Below are 19,657 nucleotides of genomic sequence, written 5' to 3'. Positions count from 1 at the left end.
CAGGTCCGTGGGCTATCCGGCCAATCTTAGCTGCTATCCAGACCACGCCTTCATTTCATCCATATAGAATACTCAAAGTGCACAGAAGTCTTGAATTTCAAGGCACACCATCAGGCTAGACTTGCTGTCAAAGTGCAAGATAAACCTTTTAGCTCTACTTGCCTACATTCAGATCAAGGTTTAGGTACTAATTTGGAACGATGTCCTACCTGTAATGAGCTATCAGCAATGAGTGCTCAGCCACTCGAGCTGCTATTTGTAAAGTGTGCCTAATGCCATATTAATGAAATCCTTCTGTTAAAAAAAAGACTATTAAAAAATGTCCTTGCAGTAGTTCACGTTTCTTGCTCGGTATTCCCACAGTTTTTCCGTTTTGTGGTCTTTTTGGTCTCATGCTGCAGACTGTCTCATTTCGGCATTTATGATAAAGTATACATAGAGGTGTAAGGGCATGTACAATAGTGGCATCACTATACTGGTGCCCCATGCTCCACCTAGATAAAAGGTAACTGAAGCTACTGTTTAGTTCTACCTTCATCCAACGGAAGCAGTAGTAGTGTTCTCAGGTTTGGTAGCTTTTTCTCTGTACAAAAAGGTAGCAAGGTACTGTTGAGCTCAGCAATGGTGTTTTCCAACGCTTTCCCATTGGCTGCCTTGCACTTTTTTCACGGGAGAACCAGCCTCCTCTGCAGGATCCCGTCTAGCGCTGCAAGCAGCATCTTTTTCTCAGGTTCAACTATCCAAGCCGACTTGGCAGCTGGGGCACCGGTCCATCCTGGAGCGTTGGCCTTGCCCTAAAGTGACCAAGCTGCAGAGATGCTTCGAGTTTTGCAGGGCGGATGCCCAGCTGCTTTTCTTCTGGCAGGACGAAACCTGAAACCTGACCGTGTTTAGCAGTTTCATTCATGCACAATAAATTGGTAGCCCATGACGAACTTACTACGTGTACAATCTTGGTCATCAGAAGTTTAGAACAAAGAGAAAATCCAGCAACTCCGCCGTCCATCAATCCAATCTGCTAAGCGAAGGACTTCCCAACTCCCTTATCTGCATCTGCAAAGTACATTGGGCGGTGAACAACCAGACCAAGGACTTCAGATCAACCACCAGTGGTGGCCATAGTATATCATCTTGGTACAAATAGCCCCAGTATCTCAAAGATACAGATATCATCACAGAGCAAATAAACATAGCAGGCCTGCCTAGCGCACACACAGAGTAACTTACCATGGCTGCCAGTGTCCACCATCTCCTTGTGCTGCTCCTAGCCTTCACAGCCTTCAATGGCAGCTCTGCGGCATCTCGTCCTCTTTTGGACACGGCAGCTGCACCAGAGGCCACACCAGCTCAGCGTTCTACACCGGAAGCTCCAACAACACCGCCTCCAATGCCTTCCATTCCCGCAGTTCCAAAACTGACAATGCCGCCAATACCATTCATTCCTATCCCGAAGGTCGCCATGGCACCAACCGCCCCTGGCACAGTTCCATCTCTTCCGATTCCGGCGATCCCAACCACCATGCCGACCATTCCTACTTTGCCTGTTACCATGCCACCAATGCCCTCAGTTCCAATTACCATTCCATCCATTCCGATCACAATACCAACAACTATCCCTACCATTCCTGGGTTCCAGATGCCACCTATTCCATTCATGTCCCCACCTCCGCAAACCACCAGCCCATGAAGGCCGTCATAGCATGAGACTGCTAGTCAGGGGCTTGATTCGTACACATAGTTATTATCACTGTGTTTGTAATGTTTGTTCTGTTGGATGTTTTACTGGCTTGCATTTGGTGTTGATTGTGAATGCAGTTAAGTTTTTGTACTGTCCTGTTTGTTAATAAAGCATTGCTTGGTTTGTTTAAGTTACTGCAAAAGATAAGAATCCTGAATTCCTTTTTTGAACCATAGCATGGTGTCAACTTTCAACAGAAAAGAATGATAACATCTAATATACTCTTATCTTGTTTGACAGAAAAGAATGATGACATCTAAAATACTCTTATCTTGTTTGATAGAAAAGAATGATACCAACTATTCCTACCATGCTCGTCTTTTGTTTGACAGAAAGGAAAGATAGCATTTTCCTTTCAACAAAACTAAACAAAGACGGCATGGCATTAAGAAAATAAACACCAACAAGAAGCAGGCACAGCATGGTAATTTACCAGGACATGCTATATGGCAAGTATTAGCTAGATGTAAGCTTCAGTGTTTCTGAACAAATCCGTGGTTATCTCGGACTAGTAGGAGAAATAATAAACACCAGACATGCAACCATGCAACAATATACTCCTGGACTTCCAAACAATGAGAACAGAAAAAGGAAAGAAAAAAAAACATTGAGCCATAGATGCAAGAGAAGATTTATCCATCAAACTGACACATTGAAAGCAAAAGATACCAATTTGATGTTAACCTGGTGATAACAAACATGGATACATCAGAAATTTTCATAGCATAAGACAGCACTAACACAGAATAACAAAATTTAAAAATGGACACCACTAAGTTCCATTGATTGTAACTTAAAAAAGATACATCATGTGAAGCTAATATATCTATAATGTTGGGAATGAACAGTCACCTCTTTGGAGGTGGATGTTGGGTTTATCAAAGGCACTCCAATATGGAGTTGAAATTACAGTGAGACTAGGGAGTAAATACTTCTGGTGCCTACATGCCATTGAGCCAAGTATAAAACAAAGCAGAATTAAAGGCTTGGTAGTACACATGACATATCTTTTGGAAAGGTCAACGGGTTGTTTTAAGCCCACATGAACTAATTTCCATTAAGCCATTGACCAAAACAAACATGGTGGGATTAGATTGTACAAATACTTACACTCAACAAACAGAAGCTATACTAGCTGCCAATTAAGCATTGAAACTACAATCAATCTTATCCCCTCTGCTTATTGTAATAATTCAATTTTCCTGCTGCAAGCTGAATTCACTGCGCTTCCAAGACTCTCAATTTTTTCATATTCTACTTTGAACATGACAACAACTGTACCATCTTTGCCAGTGTCATAGTCCTGTTTAATATCTTCGGCATGGAAATGCTGCAGCTGTTCAAAGATTCAGCAGTCATACTTAGGCTTCAGCAAATCATAACCATTCACCCAAAAAGAAGTTGGAAGTACATGAATAACCTCCAGAAGACACACAAGTATTGCTTGGAATTAATTTACTGGTTACATTAGGCTCTAAAATCAACATAACATACAGCAGAACAACTCGATGTACTGTGATTTATTTCGCTTTGCTGCATGCAAGTACTCAAACTAGATAAATAGCGCTTAGGTTTTTCAACACAATTGGTTCTATTGAGCAGACACACCATAAATATGATATACCCCACAAATGTTTATAATAGCAACTCTGCATTTATGCTTTAATTAATTGTCTGAAAATAAGTGTTGGTGTCTGAGGTGTCTCCAGTACAATACTTTTGTGTATATGCTTACTATACCTGATTATAGACCATGCCCAAGAGATCAAATGGTACTTCCATGCCCACACGAGCCTGAAATGAAAATACCCACCAAGTCAGAATTATACACACTTCCAGCTTCACATTCTTGCATGCATCAGGCAAAGAGCAGATGGAACATATTTGAGCTTGACCACCTTGGGCTTCACAAGACAAGTAGGAGCATCTTTAAGGCACTCAGCAGCAACCCCACCATAAGCTCTCACCAGCCCGCCGGTTCCCAGTTTTATGCCTCCAAAATATCTTTAGCAATGTTTAAAGGAGGAAATTAGCATAAAGAGGTAATCACATGAACCATGTGTCTCATAAAAAGATGTAGTGACATATATGTTAACATCACTTATCTACAATTTCATTTCTATGGCTCACTTAACTTATACTCCCTCCGTCCGGAAATACTTGTCATCAAAATGGATAAAAGGGGGTGTATCTAGACGTATTTTAGTTCGAGATACATCTCTTTTTATCCATTTTGATGACAAGTATCTTCGGACGGAGGGAGTACAAAGGTAAATACCAGCAAATTGGTAAAAATTATTAGTCATGATAAAAAAAATCATGAAAAATGAAGGGCATTACTTGACAAATGGCTACCTTATTACAACCACCATGACCATATCTATGCCAGATGAAATGATGGCAGAGTATATTGGCTTTCCAGCTGTGCTTGAAGGTTCGCCGTCATCGTTATAACGGAACTGTTCTCCCACCTAAGAACACATGAATGCAAAGATCAACTCACCATTAACAATCATAGACACAGCATATGGGTATCAGGCTTTATATAAAACCACAAACCTTGTACGCCCAGCAATTATGGGTGGCACGAGGATCCTTGACCTATAACACAAAACCGTGTAGATCTAGTCAACAGAGTACACAGAAGTTCTGGTTTCAGGATGGACAAGTCATAAGTTTGCTAGTACGGTCCAAATGCAAATACACTGATGTGTATACAACTGCAAGGCTAAGCCCGCACAGATAACAAGCAACAAATCAGGCGCAATGCTTATAATTCCTAGCCAAAACATATGCCATTGGAAGCAATAGATCGTGAGCGAACACATTCAGCAACGCATCAGCATGACAAGGATAACCTTGCAGAGCATAATAACTGAATTAACGAGTGGTTCAGGTGAGCAGAACATATTATTTACGAGCTAAACTAACGAGTTTTCTTGACAGAGCATTTGATTGGGTACGCATCGTCGTCTGGTGACCAGGTACAGAAAACTAACTGGATTGCTCCACTGCAACTAGAGATTTAGGGGTCGAGAACTCGCTGGAAAAGGAATCGAGTGGGAAGGAGGCGCACCTCGTTGAGGAAGGACATGGCGGCGCGCTCGTCGGGGACGGAGGCGGCGACTGCGATGAACTTGCTGCGCTTGATCTCGCGCTCGCAGCGGACGCGGCCCACGAGCGTCGTGTAGGGGGTGGGTGCCGACGACGCGGAGGAGGAGGAGGAGGAGGACATGGCGCGCGCGGCGGCGGCGGCGGCCGAGCTACCGCAGGAGCAGCGGCGGTGGACTGCGGCTGCGGGGTCGAGACCGGGGAGCAGGAGGGGAATCGAGCGGAGGCGTGGGGATAGGCGCACGGCCGCCATGTCGCCCGGCGCCGTGGGCGAGTGGAAAACCGTGGGTGGTATGGAATCGTCGCCCACGTTGTAACGCTCATGGACCAGCCCTAGGTGTGGCCCGGGAGCCCACGCAGTACTAACTGGGCCGGCCACAGGCGCGGCGGAAGGAGCTTAGATATTTTATTCAAATCTTATAAAAAAAGATATTTTATTCAAATATATAAAAATAGAGTAATATTTTCTTTAGATTTTACAAATTAAATATTACAATAATATTAAGAACTTTTGATAAAAAACTACTAAATCAATGCTAGCCATGCAGTACAAATGTTTAATCTATACCCAAAAAGTGTTAACGTGTACTACCTCCGTTCCTAAATATAAGTATTTTTAGAGATTTCAATATAGACTACGTACGGATGTATATAGACATGTTTTAGAGCGTAGATTCACTCATTTTGCTCCGTATGTAGTCTATATTAAAATTTCTAAAAAAAGACTTACATTTAGCAACTGAGGGAGTATTAAAAAACTTTAGTATGTATTTAAAAAATATTTTTGTGTATTTACGCAACGTTCATCGTGTATTTTCATAATATTCATCATGTATTTTAAAAATGTGATGTATTCTTCTAAAATACATCACGTGTTAGGAAGAAAAAGAAGAGGAGGAAAACGGACTGGAAAATAAAAATTCAAAAAAGTCAAAATGAAATTAAAAATAGCTCAAACCCGGAGAAGCGCTTGGTAACAAGGAAACCGAACTAGGACGGCCTAGTTGTTAGCTTCCATGTGCGTTACTGAGGGCATGTACAATGATCCTATCTTTTGAGTGCCATGTAGGATAGATGATGAGGTGGAGAAGAGAGAAGTCATAAGAAAATGTTTGTCTTCTCTTATTTAAGAGAAGACAAGAGGTGATCTCTTAGCACAATATGTCTCACCATATTTTTAGGAATTGCTAGTTATTGAAGATAAGGCTAAGAGATGTGCATTGTACACAAACTTTTTTGTCATCTCTAAATCACATGCAAGACGTAAGTTAAGACTATCTTATCAACCATTGCACATGCCCTGAATAGGAAATACCATGTTGCCCACGCGTCGTAAAATCTGGAGGGAAGTTTCAGGTGGTGGTGAATACTCAAAGGGCATGCCGGTCAAAAACTTTGAGGTTTGTAGGGTGGTGGTGTGCCGTGAACATTTATTCCAATTGAAGTTCTCTTTTCCTTCCTTTTCTTGTTAGCAGTGTTTCCATTCTTGCTTGGGCTTGAAGCAAATTGTCCTTGATTTGCCTAGAAGGGCATGTCGGTCAGAAACTTTGGGATTTGACGGGTCATTGTCCGAGGACATGTCCGCGGATGTTTGAGAGACTGGATTAGCTATATGCGGCTGTAGATGCTCTAAGGAGCTCACTCCACCGATTTGTAAGCCCTCTCGATACACAAAGAAACAACATCAGGAGTAGGGATTGAACTGACACTGATGACTCGGACCTGGGTAAACTGCCTCGCCGTAGCTCGTGAAGTGGACAAGCTGTTTTAACCCCTGGTCGAATAACCTCGAACCAGCTATATGCGTCTGTAGATGCTCTAGGGAGCTCACTCCACCGATTTGTAAGCCCTCTCGATACACAAAGAAACAACATCAGGAGTAGGGATTAAACTGACACTGATGACTCGAACCTGGGTAAACTGCCTCGCCGTAGCTTGTGAAGTGGTCAGGCTGTTTTAACCCCTGGTTGAATAACCTCGAACCTGGTAAAGTGCCTCGTCGTAGCTCGTGAAGTGATCGGGCTGTTTTAACCTCCGGTCGAACAACCTAGAAGCTCAGCCGTAGCTCCGGTATCGACAATCACAAAGAATTGACACCGTTGGTATTTCAACCTTTATTCTCTATAGTTTAGTTGGTTTGAAGTATTAGTTGATTGGATATCCAATCTTTATAAATTTTCAAAGTTACTGCTTCTACTTGTGTCATCTTATGGGCCTAAAGAGGTGTAAGTAAGGGGCCACATTCACTGTTTTGACCTTTTTCGTTAGTTTATCACGAGGACCCTATGTGCAAAATCATTAGGATCTTACCGCCGAGGCCTTTGGCGGTAGGACTTACCTGCACCGTCATCTTTGTTTTTTGCAAAAAAGACCCTACCGTCATAGGCTTGGCGGTAGGGTCTTTTTCACAAAAAAGATTTTTTTTTATTGCATGTGCCCCTTTATTATAATTATATGCATATTCCTACCGCCAAGGAGGGTCTTTTTCACACTGAACGGGCGTAACGGTGACAATGGAGATATAAAAAAAAGTCGGATCTGAAAAACTTTTGCACAAAGGGTCAAATCGTGCTTAAGTTAAAGAAAAAGGTCAAAAGAGTGAATTTGTCCTAAGTAAGGCATGGGGCGTTGGACCGAAGATCAGCGGCGAACTCAGCAAAGTGAATTGAAGCGGTACTTAACTGAAGAAATGAGACACTTGCACAGATTCATGCCTAGCTCCTGACAGGTAGGCATTGTGGTTAGGTTGTACCGTACGTGATTAAAGGAGAAAACGAGCACAATCGATGCCAAAAGCAATCCCACAAGGTTATATTGTACACTGAATAATGTTGGCAAAAGGAAGTCGTTATACACTAAATAACTGTAAAGTCCAAAATAAAGTCATAGCCTCAACAATCTCCGCTCGATCGGTTCACATGCCGATCGATCCACCCTTTCAGCTCAAATTAACGAACTGATCAGCCGACCGGACTAGCGGCACCTCATGTACACTCGACAAGAGACCACCACCGCCGGCACCAAAACGCAAGCGGAGACGAGAACCGCACGGTGGACCTGCGATGAGCGCTGCTGCCTCTTGAGCCATCCGGGTGTCCTCCGCGGATTGGTCCGCACCACCTGATTAAAACAAAGAGCCAACAAGTATAAGATACCAGGAGTATATATGGGCGTTTCAGAGCACTATTGATGGCTGCATATGCATCATTGCATCTCAAAACACGCCCAACGATGATGAAAAGAGAAGTGAAAGGGTTTATTATTCAGCTCAAGTCTAACTAGGCGAATGATGAAAGAAACAAACGTGAAAATACTGCATGTGCAGATCAGTTTATACACATTGTGCCGATGATTCGGGATAGTGGTGATGCCAAAGGCAAAGAATTTATCGGCTTTAGACATAATTAAACATGCATGCTCTTTAATTTGAAGGATTCTCAAACATAGTTACAGATCCTCTATTTGCAAGATTCTCAAAACATGCGAATGTTTGGAATCCTTTTTGATTGAAATGATATTTGAAATCTATTGATACTAGACCTTACATCATATCAAATAAAAAAAGTGAAAAAATTATACTAAGAATTTCATGTTGGTCCACTGATGGCTGGGGTGTTATCCCTCTTTTCGAAAAAATAAGAAAAATATATTAAAGAATCAAAATCCTCTAAAGTGTCAAGATTCCTTTGAATCGCAGGAGCCCTTTCTCTATACTATCGTGAACTTCATATGTGTATGTATGTGTAAAATTAGTGGTGTTTCTTGAAAGACCGGCTCTGCAACCAACATGTTGAACACATGGAATCGCCACTGAGCTTGGTGGTTTAGCAAGTTGTGCAATGGGTATGCTAGTGGTTTAAAAATCAATATATTTTAACACGTAAAAAGAGTTCTTATGTAAATTACTCCTACCTCTGGCAACGGCAAATTTTCTTGTAAAATATCTGATATGACCTCTGGACAGCTTGTCACAAGGTGCTTGAATCCATCAGTCTTCTTGACATCACCGAACACATCCCGCGAAGACATAAAGTCAATGCAAACGTCTTTCAGTCGCTCGCGACAATGCTGCTTCACTAAAGTTAGGGTGGTTGCAACTGTCTGCACGTCAATGCTTCGGCATAGCTCTCCTTCACACATTGCGGCTAGCCTGTCCAACCCGTACCGATCCGCGGCAACCAACAAATGCTGCAGTGTCGTGTTCTTCTTGAGATCGCGATTATCCGGCAGGGCATCTGTGTATATAAAGTGAAGAAGCGCCTTGAATACAGAGGGCTCCACGTCATCGATGTTGATGCACTGCATCTTGTTCTCTTTCATCGGACCGAAGAGCTCCGCCCTGAAGAACGGCGTGCGAGCGGCCAACACAAACCTATGAGCCTGAAACGATTGGTCGCCCACGACGAACGTCACATCCGTGCCTTCCCCGTCCTTCAACATGTTCCCAAAGTCTTGGTGAAAGTTTGAGGGCGGGATAGGGACGACGAACGTGCTCACTTCTTCCACGTGGCGCTCTTTCAAGACCGTCAAGACACACCTGATGGTGAAGCAGTCATCTTTGAGGGCCAGCAGCTTGGACTTGGGGACAAAGCGGACATGGCCCCAACCCGTACCACTAGGGGTAAACGTATGCTGTGTGCTCCGTTGCTGACACAATTGGCCATCCTTGCCCCATAAGCTCAGAGTGTACTTGGTCATCACGTCCGTCGGCCGTGGCTGTCGGCTGCAGGGACGGAGACGGAGGTAGGCGGAGGCGTGGTCGGCTTCTTCGCCCTCGTCCTTGGTGGCCCCGTCGGGGTAGAACATGATGTCCCACTCGTAGTTGTCGCAGCCGCCGACGGTAAACGTGCTCGACGTGACGTAGTTGCCGGTGCCCATGCCATGGAGCAGCGAGTAACCGGCGATCTCGAAGTTGTGCGTCACCGTGGTGCCCTCCGTGTAACATCGCGACCACGTCTCGGTCTCTGGGGCAGCCCAAGAACCTGTCATGTTTCCCATGGCGATGGGCAGGAGATCTCGACAAACAGGCAACACCAGCATCGTATATGCATGCGCGGGAGCCGTGTTAAATAAAAAAGTAAACGTGTAGCAAAAGCCAAAAGAGCAAATAGGAGTTCATGTCCAGCACGCGTGCACGGACAAGTAATATTCTTTTCTTCTTTGATGATGAAAGAACGCACAGACAAGTAATAGGATTTGCCGGCTGCAGGCGAGCATCTCCCCATGAAAACTCCTGCCATGGATGGGCCCATTGATTGTGTTCGGTTAGGCCCGGGTTACAGATGTTACCTCTTATTATCACACGAGCCAACATTGAAGATCGTGATCCGTCTTGCTCTTCCTTGAGGCTGGACGTGCACCACATCGTGGTCGGCAGGTGCCCGGCTGGCGATGCGGTTGTAGCGTTGCGACTTGTGTGGCGATGACGATGGTTGCAAGATAAGCAGGGTTGTGACTTGCCTTCATCGTCGACCGTCTGGCATGTTCCTGAGGTCGAAGTCGGGGCTACGGTATTGCAGGGCGACACCGCGGCAATGATGCCAAGCAATGGGCAAATTGGACTCTGTCAGTGCAAGGCGTCCTCCTTTTCTCCCGCGAGGCTCGTCATCAAAGTCGGAGCCGCCTCATCCTCGACCCGTGCGGTCGATTGTTTGGCCTCGGCCGGCAGGGTTCCGTGTACCATTCGTTCGAAGGGGTCTTGATGGATCGTCAACGACGAAGTCGAAGTTGCTTGCTCGGGAAGAAGTGATGATGATGACATTGTGGGCAGCCTCGACGGTGTCCTTTTCTCGGCGGTGTGTGTATCTTGCGGGTGCCAGGTCGGCCGTGTGCCTTCTCTGTGGGCATATTGTAACGGTTTTCGCCCGGGTTTTCGTTAATTAACCGGGCAATTCTCTTCGACCTTTTTTAATGAATCAGACCCTAAGGGACCGCGTTTCAAAAAAAAACATTTTTCTTCAAAAAAAAAGTCCACCCATCCCATATTAATTATTTTCTTAAGTTTTCCGTCCCATATTAAGTGTCACTCAAATGGATGTATAGGGCGCAGAGAGTAAGAAACATATGGCAAGAATTTCCATGTAAGGCCTGAATTGCCTTCAGGCTAATGTAAACCTTGCTCCCAATGAGATTACAACCGGTAACCGATGTCACTTAAAAGAAAGATACACACGAAACTATAATCTTAATATCAAACGTCAAAACGGTATACATCGGTTTTATAGAAAATAAAAGAAAAATCCAGAGCATTATTCACCATCATCTAAAAAGATATGAAAGCATCAAAACCAAACACATCGGTCTACAAAAGAAAAAGAAACGTCGATGGGTGGTAGTCTTTTGGATTGCGATGAACTTGCTGCGCTTGATCTCGCGCTCGCAGCGGACACGGGCCCACGAGCGTTGTGTAGGGAGTGGGTGGTGAGGACGCGGAGGAGGAGGAGGAGGAGGACATGGCCCGCGCGACGGCGGTGGCCGAGCTGCCGCGGGAGCAGCGGTGGACTGCTGCCGCGGGGTCGAGTATGGGGAGCAGGAGGGGAATCGAGCAGAGGCGTGGGGATAGGGGGACGGCCGCCATGTCGTCGGGCGCCGTGGGTCAGTAGAAAACTGTGGGAGTGGTATGGAATCGTTGCCCACGTTGTAACGCTCATGGGCCAACCCTAGAAGGTGTGGCCCGGGAGCCCACGCAGTACTAACTGGGCCGGCCACACGCGTGTACGAAGCAACTTAGACTTTTTATTTCAAGAAGACAAGATCAATATAAAAGGATTTTGCTACAAATCAAACATCAGTTTTTTTTTAGCATGACAAATCAAACACTTTTGATGGAAAATTATGTTTCCGCGAGGCTGACAATTTCCAAAAAAAGAAAAACAGAACACGTCAAAGCATTTGCCATGCTTGCTTGGGCTTGTAAATAATCAGGAACTACAGGCTGTGTGAAATCAAGTATTGTGCCACCATTCAACACTATGTCCGATTATCTACAAGTTCGGAGTTTAATTGAAATTACAATGCTATTGAATATGCATCTCAATCATAAAAAAAGCACTTCGGAGGGGAATTAGCTAGGGTTTCATCTAAGATGCGGATAGATGGCCTGCCGGAACACGACAACTAGGGGTTAATCCGAATACAGGGGTAGTTGAGCTCGAGGCTCCAATTTGTGTCTCTTATAGCCATTACAGGGTAGTAATCTGACAAAAGCAAAAGTAAATAGCAGAGTTATCGTAGGAATTCAAACATCGACCCTAGGTTCAGCAGAGCCGTCCAAGCGGAGATCAACACGGGGAATCAGATGAATAAGAAAATAGACAGAGGTCCGTTGGCATTTCAACATTTGTTCTCTGGTTTAGTTGGTTTGGAGGATTAGTTGATTGGATACCCAATCTGCATAAATTTTCAAAGTCACCGCTTCTACTTGCATCATCTTATGGGCCCAAAGCAGTGTAAGTAATGGCATGTGGCCTTGGATCGAAGATCAACGGCCAGAACTCCAAGAAGTAAAATGAAACGGTACCTAACTGAAGAAATAGTTATTGTGATTAGGTTTTGTACCGTACGTGAGCAAATGAGAAAACGAGCACAATTGAGCCAAAAGCAAACCCACAAGGTTATTTTGTACATCAAGTAACGTTGGTAGAAAGAAGTCATTATACACTGAATAACTGTAAAATCCAAAATAAAGTCGTAGCCTAGGACATTCATTCTACCAATTTGTGGTTACGAACTGCGAGTTTGAGAACAATCTCCGCTCGATCAGTTCACATGCCGATATCAGCCGACCAGACTAGCGACGCCTCATGTACACTCGGCAAGAGACCACCGCTGCCGGCACCAGGACGCAAGCGGAGACGAGAACCACACGACGGACCTGCGATGCACGCTGCCTCTTGAGCCATCCGGGTGTCCTCTGCGGATTGGTCCGCACCACCTGATTGCAATAGAGGCAACAAGTATATAAGATACCAAGAGAATATATGGGCGTTTCAAAGCGCTATTGAAAGCTGCATATGCATCATCTCTCTCAACGCACGCCCTTGGAGTATCAACCAACGAAGATAAAAGGAGAAGTGCAAGAGTTTATTATTCACCTCAAGCCTAACTAGGCGAATGATGAAAGAAGCAAACGTGAAAATACTGCATGTGCAGATCAGTTTATACACATTGTGGCAAGAATCTATCGGCTTTAGACATAATTAAGAGACATTTTACGGTACATCAAATCAACCTGGGCCCTTCATTTCTTTGTCTTCTAGGGCCCAGATTAGCCTATACTACACCAGTTTTTCGGTAGTATATTTACTCGTTGGGGGCATTTTTGAAACTATATATCAATCACGCAGGCAGGTTTCTTCCCCGCCATGACCAACCTTTCCTCCCATCATCTCTTGGCCCGTCCACGCCGCCATGTATTTTTCTGCGATATGCTTCGGGCGACGACGAAGCGAAGCTGATGGCCTAGCTTCGTGCCCCAAGCTGCCAAGCTGGCATGTAACCCACGTACACAGGACACAGCGATGTAGAAAAGCTAACATCACCGGTAGACTCGCCGCCGGCCAGATTACACAATCACGTCACGCACGTACCCAACAATCAGATCACTGTTTGCTCTCGTAATGCACGTACGCACGCGAGGATGCTCAGGGAGTCGCCCACCGCCGCAAGCGGCCGTCGCACGCCCGCGCCGCCTCGCTCGCCATCGCACTGTCTGCCACTTTGCCGTTGCTGCTCATCAAATGAAAATCATAGTGGCTAGCGTGCCGCACGCCACACCAAATAGTTATTCTATGTTTATGTAGTGGCTGCAGCGGCGTAGGTATAGCTAGCGGAGGTCTTCACGCCGGCGCATGCATGCATTGAGATTTTACGGCGGCGTGGTGTCGCGAGTAGCAGAGGAACGGTGCTGCGTCGGATGAGATGAGATTAACTTAATTAGTTAGATTAATAATTCGGACTAAATTAGGAAAGAACAGATCTACGTCTGGTTGGGAATTACCAATATATCCTTGAACAAAAATTTGATCAATCCATATTGGCCGTTGGATCAACTAAATACTACCCAATATGTTGAGTAGTACGATGCACCGTAAAAAGTCTCATAATTAAACATGCATGCTCTTTAATTCGAAGGATAATCAAACATAGTTACGGATCCTCTTTTCGCAAAATTCTCAAAACATGCCAATGTTTGGAATCTTTTTGTTTGTAAATGATATTGAAGGGTGCGTCTACTGGGCGGCCGGCTGCCCAGTAGGGCGATCTAGTGGCCGGTCAAATAAGGTAAATACCTGTCCCTTTCACGTTCAGAAAAAGGAAATGAAGGAAATGACCATCCGTCCCACCGTTTGGGCAGCCGCTGCATGCGTGTGTCTAGTGCTTGCATGTCAATGCATTAATATTCCTCACGTTCGTCTTTTGTGCATTAATTTTTGGTTTTTAAAATTATAAAAGACATACCTTTTAAATCGTGTGTCGAAATTCAGATCCGGTTTCACCGTTGAAACCCTCGCGACGTGCCCTTCAAAAATAGATCCCGCATGGCGATGTTTCGACGAACTAGCCTTTTTGCCAACTAAACATCAATATGTGTGCAACTAGACTACATGCTGCGTCAACTGGGCATATGTGTGTCAATAGTCCTTTTACCAACTAAACATCAATGTGTGTGCTAGACTACATTCTCACGGCAACTGAGCATATGTGTGTGCTAATAGTCCTGCCAACTAAACATCAATGCGTGTGTAAGTAGATTACATTGCTGCTCCAACTGAGCACATATGTGTGTAACTAGTCCTGTCAACTAAATATCCATGTGTGTGCAACTAGACTACATTGCCGCGTCAATTGCGCATATTGTGTGCAACTAGTGTCATGCCAACTAAACATCAATATGTGTGCAACTAGACTAAATTACAAGCCAACTGAGCATATGCGTGTGCAACTAGTCATTCTGGCAGCTAAACATCAATGTGTGTGCAACTAGATTACATTATAAGCCAACTAAACATTAATGTGTGTACAACTAGACTAAATTACAAGCCAACTGATTTTTAAAAAAAGTTGCACCATTGTAGTACTAAAAGTTGCACAGTGTAGTACTTTAGTTGCACCATATAGCACCAAAATTGGCATCAAAAAAATTTCGTCGAAACATATCCATGCGGGATCTAGTTTTAAAGAAATCATCGCGATGAATCCAATGGTGAAAACGGAACTGAATTCGACGCGTGGTTTAAAAGATATGGCTTTAAAAGAATTTGAAATCCCGAAATAAAAATACGTGGATCTGTTTTCTCTAACCGATGAGACTAGTGTGAACACATTTAATGCCAGCACCCACATGCGCTACGAGACAAAAAAATACACATGCATATGTGGCAGAGCGGCGCTCGGGAACACCAAATAGCGCGCGACCACTTTTTAGATTTTGGGAATATTAAAATCTATTGATACTAGACCTTACATCATATGAAACAAAAAAAGTGAAAAAAAATTATACGAAGAATTTCATGTTGGTCAACCGATGGCTGGGTTGTTATCCCTCTTTTCAAAAAAAGAAGAAAATCTACTTAAGAATCAAAATCCTCTAAAATGTCAAGATTCCTTTGAATCACAGGAGCCCTTTCTCTATACTATTGTAAACTTCATATGAGTATGAGTAAAATTAGTGGCATTTCTCAAAAGATCGACCCTGCAGCCTGTTAGAATAAATCCGAGCTACACGGTCGATCCACCGAGGAACAAGCAATCACAGACAATGATGACACCGAGATTTGTTAACAAGGTTCGTGAACTCGCCTACTCCCCGGGGCAATGACTACGGGCGCTCCTCCCCGAGATACCGCAACACCGGCCACCCGGGCGCCGACACAAGCCGCCAGCACCCCCTTGCGAGCCTGTCGCTATCTAGTCGTCATAGGTTACAACGTGGGGTGCCTCCTCATATATAAGAGGCCAAGGGTACAATGTGTCCGATTCCGACACTACACGTATCCTACCCACACTACAACACCAAGTCCAAGCGTAACCCAATTAGTATAAAATATTCGACACAAACACAACAAACTCCACCTTGGCGAATATTCTCCACCACCTTGAATTTGTCCATGCGTCAAACTTCCATGTACTCCGGACTTGTGTTGTCTTCTTCGTAGCTTACTAAGAGCTACTCAACGAGTCTGCCCCAGACCCGCCGCCACCGTGAGACCCCGCTGCTACTCCCGCAACTCCAGTCTCCGTGACTCCACCTGCAACAGTGCTCCCTTGCAACTTGTAAAGATGCGAAGCCGTCCTCGCTCCATTCATCACGGTCACCTCATCTTCCATGATTCTCATGGTCTTTCTATCCCGATCACAACGGAATACCATACCACCATCATGAAGAACACCAAACAAAATTAGATTCCTCCTTAGCCCCGGCACATGCCTGACTCCCCGAAGCATCCGCTCAACTCCGTCAAACATCTTGATTTTGATGTCACCTACTCTAGCAACACGATAACCTGTGTCATCGCCCACATAGGCTAAACCAAACTCACCAGACTTGTACGAAGAGAACCACTCCCTGTTGGGTGTCACATGAAAAGAGCAAGCTGAATCCAACATCCACGCTTCACTTTTAGTTGACCGCCTGTCTGATACTATGAGAACATCACTACTGCTGTCTGAGTCATCACCATGAGTTGCCTTATTAGCACTTGCCCCACCATTGAGTTCTGGACAGTCCTTTCTCATATGTCCCCACTGCTTACACTTGTGACACTGTATATTCTTTTTCTTTTTCTTGTTCTTCCCAGCCTCATATCCCTTCCACCACTGCTCACCCTTGACTAGCAAACCTTCACCATGAGAGACTTCCACCGCGTTCTTCTTTCTCATATCATAAGATAGCAATGCCACAGTAATATCCTCATTCTTGACGGTCTCCTTGCTGTGCGTCAAAGTAGTGATCAAATGGTCATAGGATGATGGCAATGAACAGAGAAGCAGAATTGCCCTATCCTCGTCGTCAACCGTCGCACCCAAGCGTGCTAGATCCGTCACGACTTGATTAAAGGCGTTCATATACTCCACAAGATCCGACCCCTCCTGCATCCTCATCCCATACAACTTTTGCTTCAGATACACCTTGGTCGTCACAGTCTTGGACATAAACTGACTTTACAGCTTCTCCCAGATCTTCTTCAGCGAATTCTCATCCATCACATGATAAATAACCTGGTCCGACAGACACAACCGTATAGTCCCGGCTGCTTTCAAGTGTAACTCCTCCCAGTCATCCGCCTCCATCTTAGCTGGCTTGGCTTCCTGCAACAACGGCTTCAAGCATCCTTGTTGTGCCAACAAATCTTTCACCCTTGTCTGCCATAACCCAAAGCTTCCAGTTCCGTTGAACTTCTCCACCTCAAACCTGGTATCAGATGGCGCCATGGTTCTTTGTACGGCTGACCCTGCGAAAAATTATCTGAGCTTTGCATGCGATGCCCAAGTACGCAAACTGAACCTCCGGTCCTCCACGTACCACTAGCACTTCCAACCAAAAACCTCTTCTGGTCTTCACGTGTATAGCTACTTTGATCTTGGCTCAACTTTCCGATGCTAGCGAAACTTGCTTTGCCTCAGCCCTTGCCTTCTGATGTGTTGCTAAGTATCAATGGACTTGTTTCTGGCCGATCTCGATCTGTTGCCTCTCCTCTGTCTCGTTGGGCCTTCCACGCAACCGCTTTTATTAAGCGATCCGCGCAGCTCTCCGCCTCACACACGAGGACGAGTTCCACCAGGACTCGGTCCTGTTTTGTTTTCAAAACATATCTCAAACATACTTAGCTGTATCCGATTGCACCGAGAGAAACCGCCGAACCTGCCGCTGCCTCCCACATACGCACGCCCGCGTTGGGCTCCGCTGGCCCGCCTCCAGCCGCCCCGTACTGGACCGCACCTTTGGCCCAACTGCGTTGCCGCACATGCTACTGCTGCAGTCTGCAGGTCACCTGTCAATCTCGTCGACTCCAAATCTAACTAAATGCTGCTCGACGCAATTGCGTTGCCACGCCGTATTTTCCGATTCCATCGCCGACGCCTGATCCTTCTACAATACCTCCCCCTCTTCTAGATCAACCAGACAATCACCTCGTAACCTAGCTCTGATACCACATTTTAGAATAAATCCGAGGTACGCGGTCGATCCACCGAGGAACAAGCAATCACAGACAATGACGACACCGAGATTTGTTAACGAGGTTCGGCGAACTCGCCTACTCCCCGGGGCAATGACTACGGGCGCTCCTCCCCGAGATACCGCAACATCGGCCACCCGGGCGCCGGCACAAGCCGCCAGCACCCCCTTGCGAGCCTGTCGCTATCTAGTCGTCATAGGTTACAACTTGGGGTGCCTCCTCATATATAAGAGGCCAAGGGTACAACGTGTCCGACTCCGACACTACACGTATCCTACCCACACTACAACACGTGGGCCCAAGCGTAACCCAACTAGTACAAAATATTCGACACAAACACAACACAGCCAAGCCAACAGGTCCAACACATGGAATTGCCACTGAGCTTGGTGGTTTAGCAAGTTGTGCAATGGGTACGCTAGTGGTTTTAAAATAAAATCTATTTTAACACGCAAAAAGAGTTCTTATGTAAATTATGTTGGAAATATGCCCTAGAGGCAATAATAAAAGGATTATTATTATATTTCCTTGTTCATGATAATTGTCTTTTATTCATGCTATAATTGTATTATCCGGAAATCGTAATACACGTGTGAATATATAGACCACAATACGTCCCTAGTAAGCCTCTAGTTGACTAGCTCGTTGGTCAACAGATAGTCATGATTTCCTGACTATGGACATTAGATGTCGTTGACAACGGGATCACATCATTAGGAGAATGATGTGATGGACACGACCCATTCCTAAGCATAGCACAAGATCGTGTAGTTCATTTTGCTAGAGCTTTTTCAATGTCAAGTATCTCTTCCTTAGACCATGAGATCGTGTAACTCCCGGATGCCGTAGGAGTGCTTTGGGTGTACCAAACGTCACAACGTAACTGGGTGACTATAAAGGTGCACTACAGGTATCTCCAAAAGTGTCTGTTGGGTTGACACGGATCGAGACTGGGATTTGTCACTCCGTGTTACGGAGAGGTATCACTGGGCCCACTCGGTAGTGCATCATCAAAATGAGCTCAAAGTGACCAAGTGTCCGGTCACGGGATCATGCATTACGGTACGAGTAAAGTGACTTGCCTATAACGAGACTGAACGAGGTATTGGGATACCGACGATCGAGTCTCGGGCAAGTAACATACCGTCTGACAAAGGGAATAGTATACGGGGTTGCTTGAACCCTAGACATCGTGGTTCATCCGATGAGATCATCGAGGAGTATGTGGGAGCCAACATGGGTATCCAGATCCCGCTGTTGGTTATTGATCGGAGAGCTGTCTCGGTCATGTCTGCATGTCTCCCGAACCCATAGGGTCTACACACTTAAGGTTCGGTGACGCTAGGGTTGTATGAATATGAGTATGCAGCAAACTGAATGTTGTTAGGAGTCCCGGATGAGATCCCGGACGTCACGAGGAGTTCCGGAATGGTCTGGAGGTAAATAAAACTATATAGGAAGTGCTGTTTCGGCCATCGGGAAAGTTTCGGGGTCACCCGGTATTGTACCGGGACCACCGGAAGGGTCCCGGGGGTCCACCGAGTGGGGCCACCTATCCCGGAGGGCTCCGTGGGCTGAAGTGGGAGGGGAACCAGCCCCTAGTGGGCTGGTGCGCCCCCCCTTGGCCCCC

At 45.4% G+C, this 19,657-nt stretch overlaps 3 protein-coding genes and 1 pseudogene across 4 annotated transcripts; 1 reads left to right on the top strand and 3 right to left on the bottom strand.

Moving 5' to 3' along the window:
• Window positions 1-345: 345 nt before the first annotated feature.
• On the bottom strand, window positions 346-5,139 carry LOC119365741 (IMPACT family member in pol 5'region-like). 2 transcript variants are annotated; one of them, XR_005175741.1, is made up of 9 exons: window positions 4,815-5,139; window positions 4,298-4,339; window positions 4,094-4,209; window positions 3,637-3,742; window positions 3,479-3,532; window positions 2,849-3,074; window positions 1,228-1,541; window positions 941-1,053; window positions 346-873 (listed from the first exon to the last, which is right to left on the bottom strand). XR_005175741.1 is itself a non-coding variant. In XM_037631385.1 (6 exons), exons 1-6 carry the CDS (start codon window positions 5,100-5,102, stop codon window positions 2,919-2,921), a joined length of 762 nt encoding a protein of 253 aa, XP_037487282.1. In that variant the 5' UTR covers window positions 5,103-5,139; the 3' UTR covers window positions 2,494-2,918. The 2 variants fall into 2 exon arrangements, 1 of the variants encoding a protein (XP_037487282.1); XM_037631385.1 differs by lacking the exons at window positions 346-873; window positions 941-1,053; window positions 1,228-1,541 and having other exon boundaries at window positions 2,494-3,074.
• Window positions 1,070-1,687, top strand: LOC119365742 (leucine-rich repeat extensin-like protein 5). Its single transcript, XM_037631386.1, has one exon. The coding sequence runs from the start codon at window positions 1,229-1,231 to the stop codon at window positions 1,685-1,687; it is 459 nt and encodes a 152-aa protein (XP_037487283.1). The 5' UTR covers window positions 1,070-1,228.
• Window positions 5,140-7,822: 2,683 nt separating the features above from the next.
• On the bottom strand, window positions 7,823-9,847 carry LOC119361199 (BTB/POZ and MATH domain-containing protein 2-like). The gene is made up of 2 exons (XM_037626523.1): window positions 8,762-9,847; window positions 7,823-7,969 (listed from the first exon to the last, which is right to left on the bottom strand). The coding sequence occupies exons 1-2, from the start codon at window positions 9,845-9,847 to the stop codon at window positions 7,823-7,825; spliced, it is 1,233 nt and encodes a 410-aa protein (XP_037482420.1).
• Window positions 9,848-12,030: 2,183 nt separating this feature from the next.
• Window positions 12,031-19,657, bottom strand: part of LOC119361198 — a 20,130-nt pseudogene continuing 12,503 nt past the window's right edge.

Source organism: Triticum dicoccoides, chromosome 2B (assembly GCF_002162155.2).
Source record: "Triticum dicoccoides isolate Atlit2015 ecotype Zavitan chromosome 2B, WEW_v2.0, whole genome shotgun sequence".
Classification (NCBI taxonomy): domain Eukaryota; kingdom Viridiplantae; phylum Streptophyta; class Magnoliopsida; order Poales; family Poaceae; genus Triticum; species Triticum dicoccoides.
The sequence above is the reverse complement of the archived record's forward strand: the minus strand, read 5'-3'. Positions and strand labels throughout refer to the sequence as shown.

What these genes read in the sequence shown, in the direction of transcription:
- LOC119365741 (XM_037631385.1), bottom strand. Translation starts at nt 5,102, where the DNA reads ATGGCGGCCGTGCGCCTATCCCCACGCCTCCGCTCGATTCCCCTCCTG. An exon ending in CTTGTCTTGTGAAGCCCAAG is followed by an intron (nt 3,533 to 3,636) that starts GTGGTCAAGCTC and finishes TTTTCATTTCAG; the next exon opens with GCTCGTGTGGGCATGGAAGT. An exon ending in TGGGCATGGTCTATAATCAG is followed by an intron (nt 3,075 to 3,478) that starts GTATAGTAAGCA and finishes ATCTTTGAACAG; the next exon opens with CTGCAGCATTTCCATGCCGA.
- LOC119361199 (XM_037626523.1), bottom strand. Translation starts at nt 9,847, where the DNA reads ATGGGAAACATGACAGGTTCTTGGGCTGCCCCAGAGACCGAGACGTGG. An exon ending in AAAATTTGCCGTTGCCAGAG is followed by an intron (nt 7,970 to 8,761) that starts GTAGGAGTAATT and finishes TGTTTTAATCAG; the next exon opens with GTGGTGCGGACCAATCCGCG.
- LOC119365742 (XM_037631386.1), top strand. Translation starts at nt 1,229, where the DNA reads ATGGCTGCCAGTGTCCACCATCTCCTTGTGCTGCTCCTAGCCTTCACA.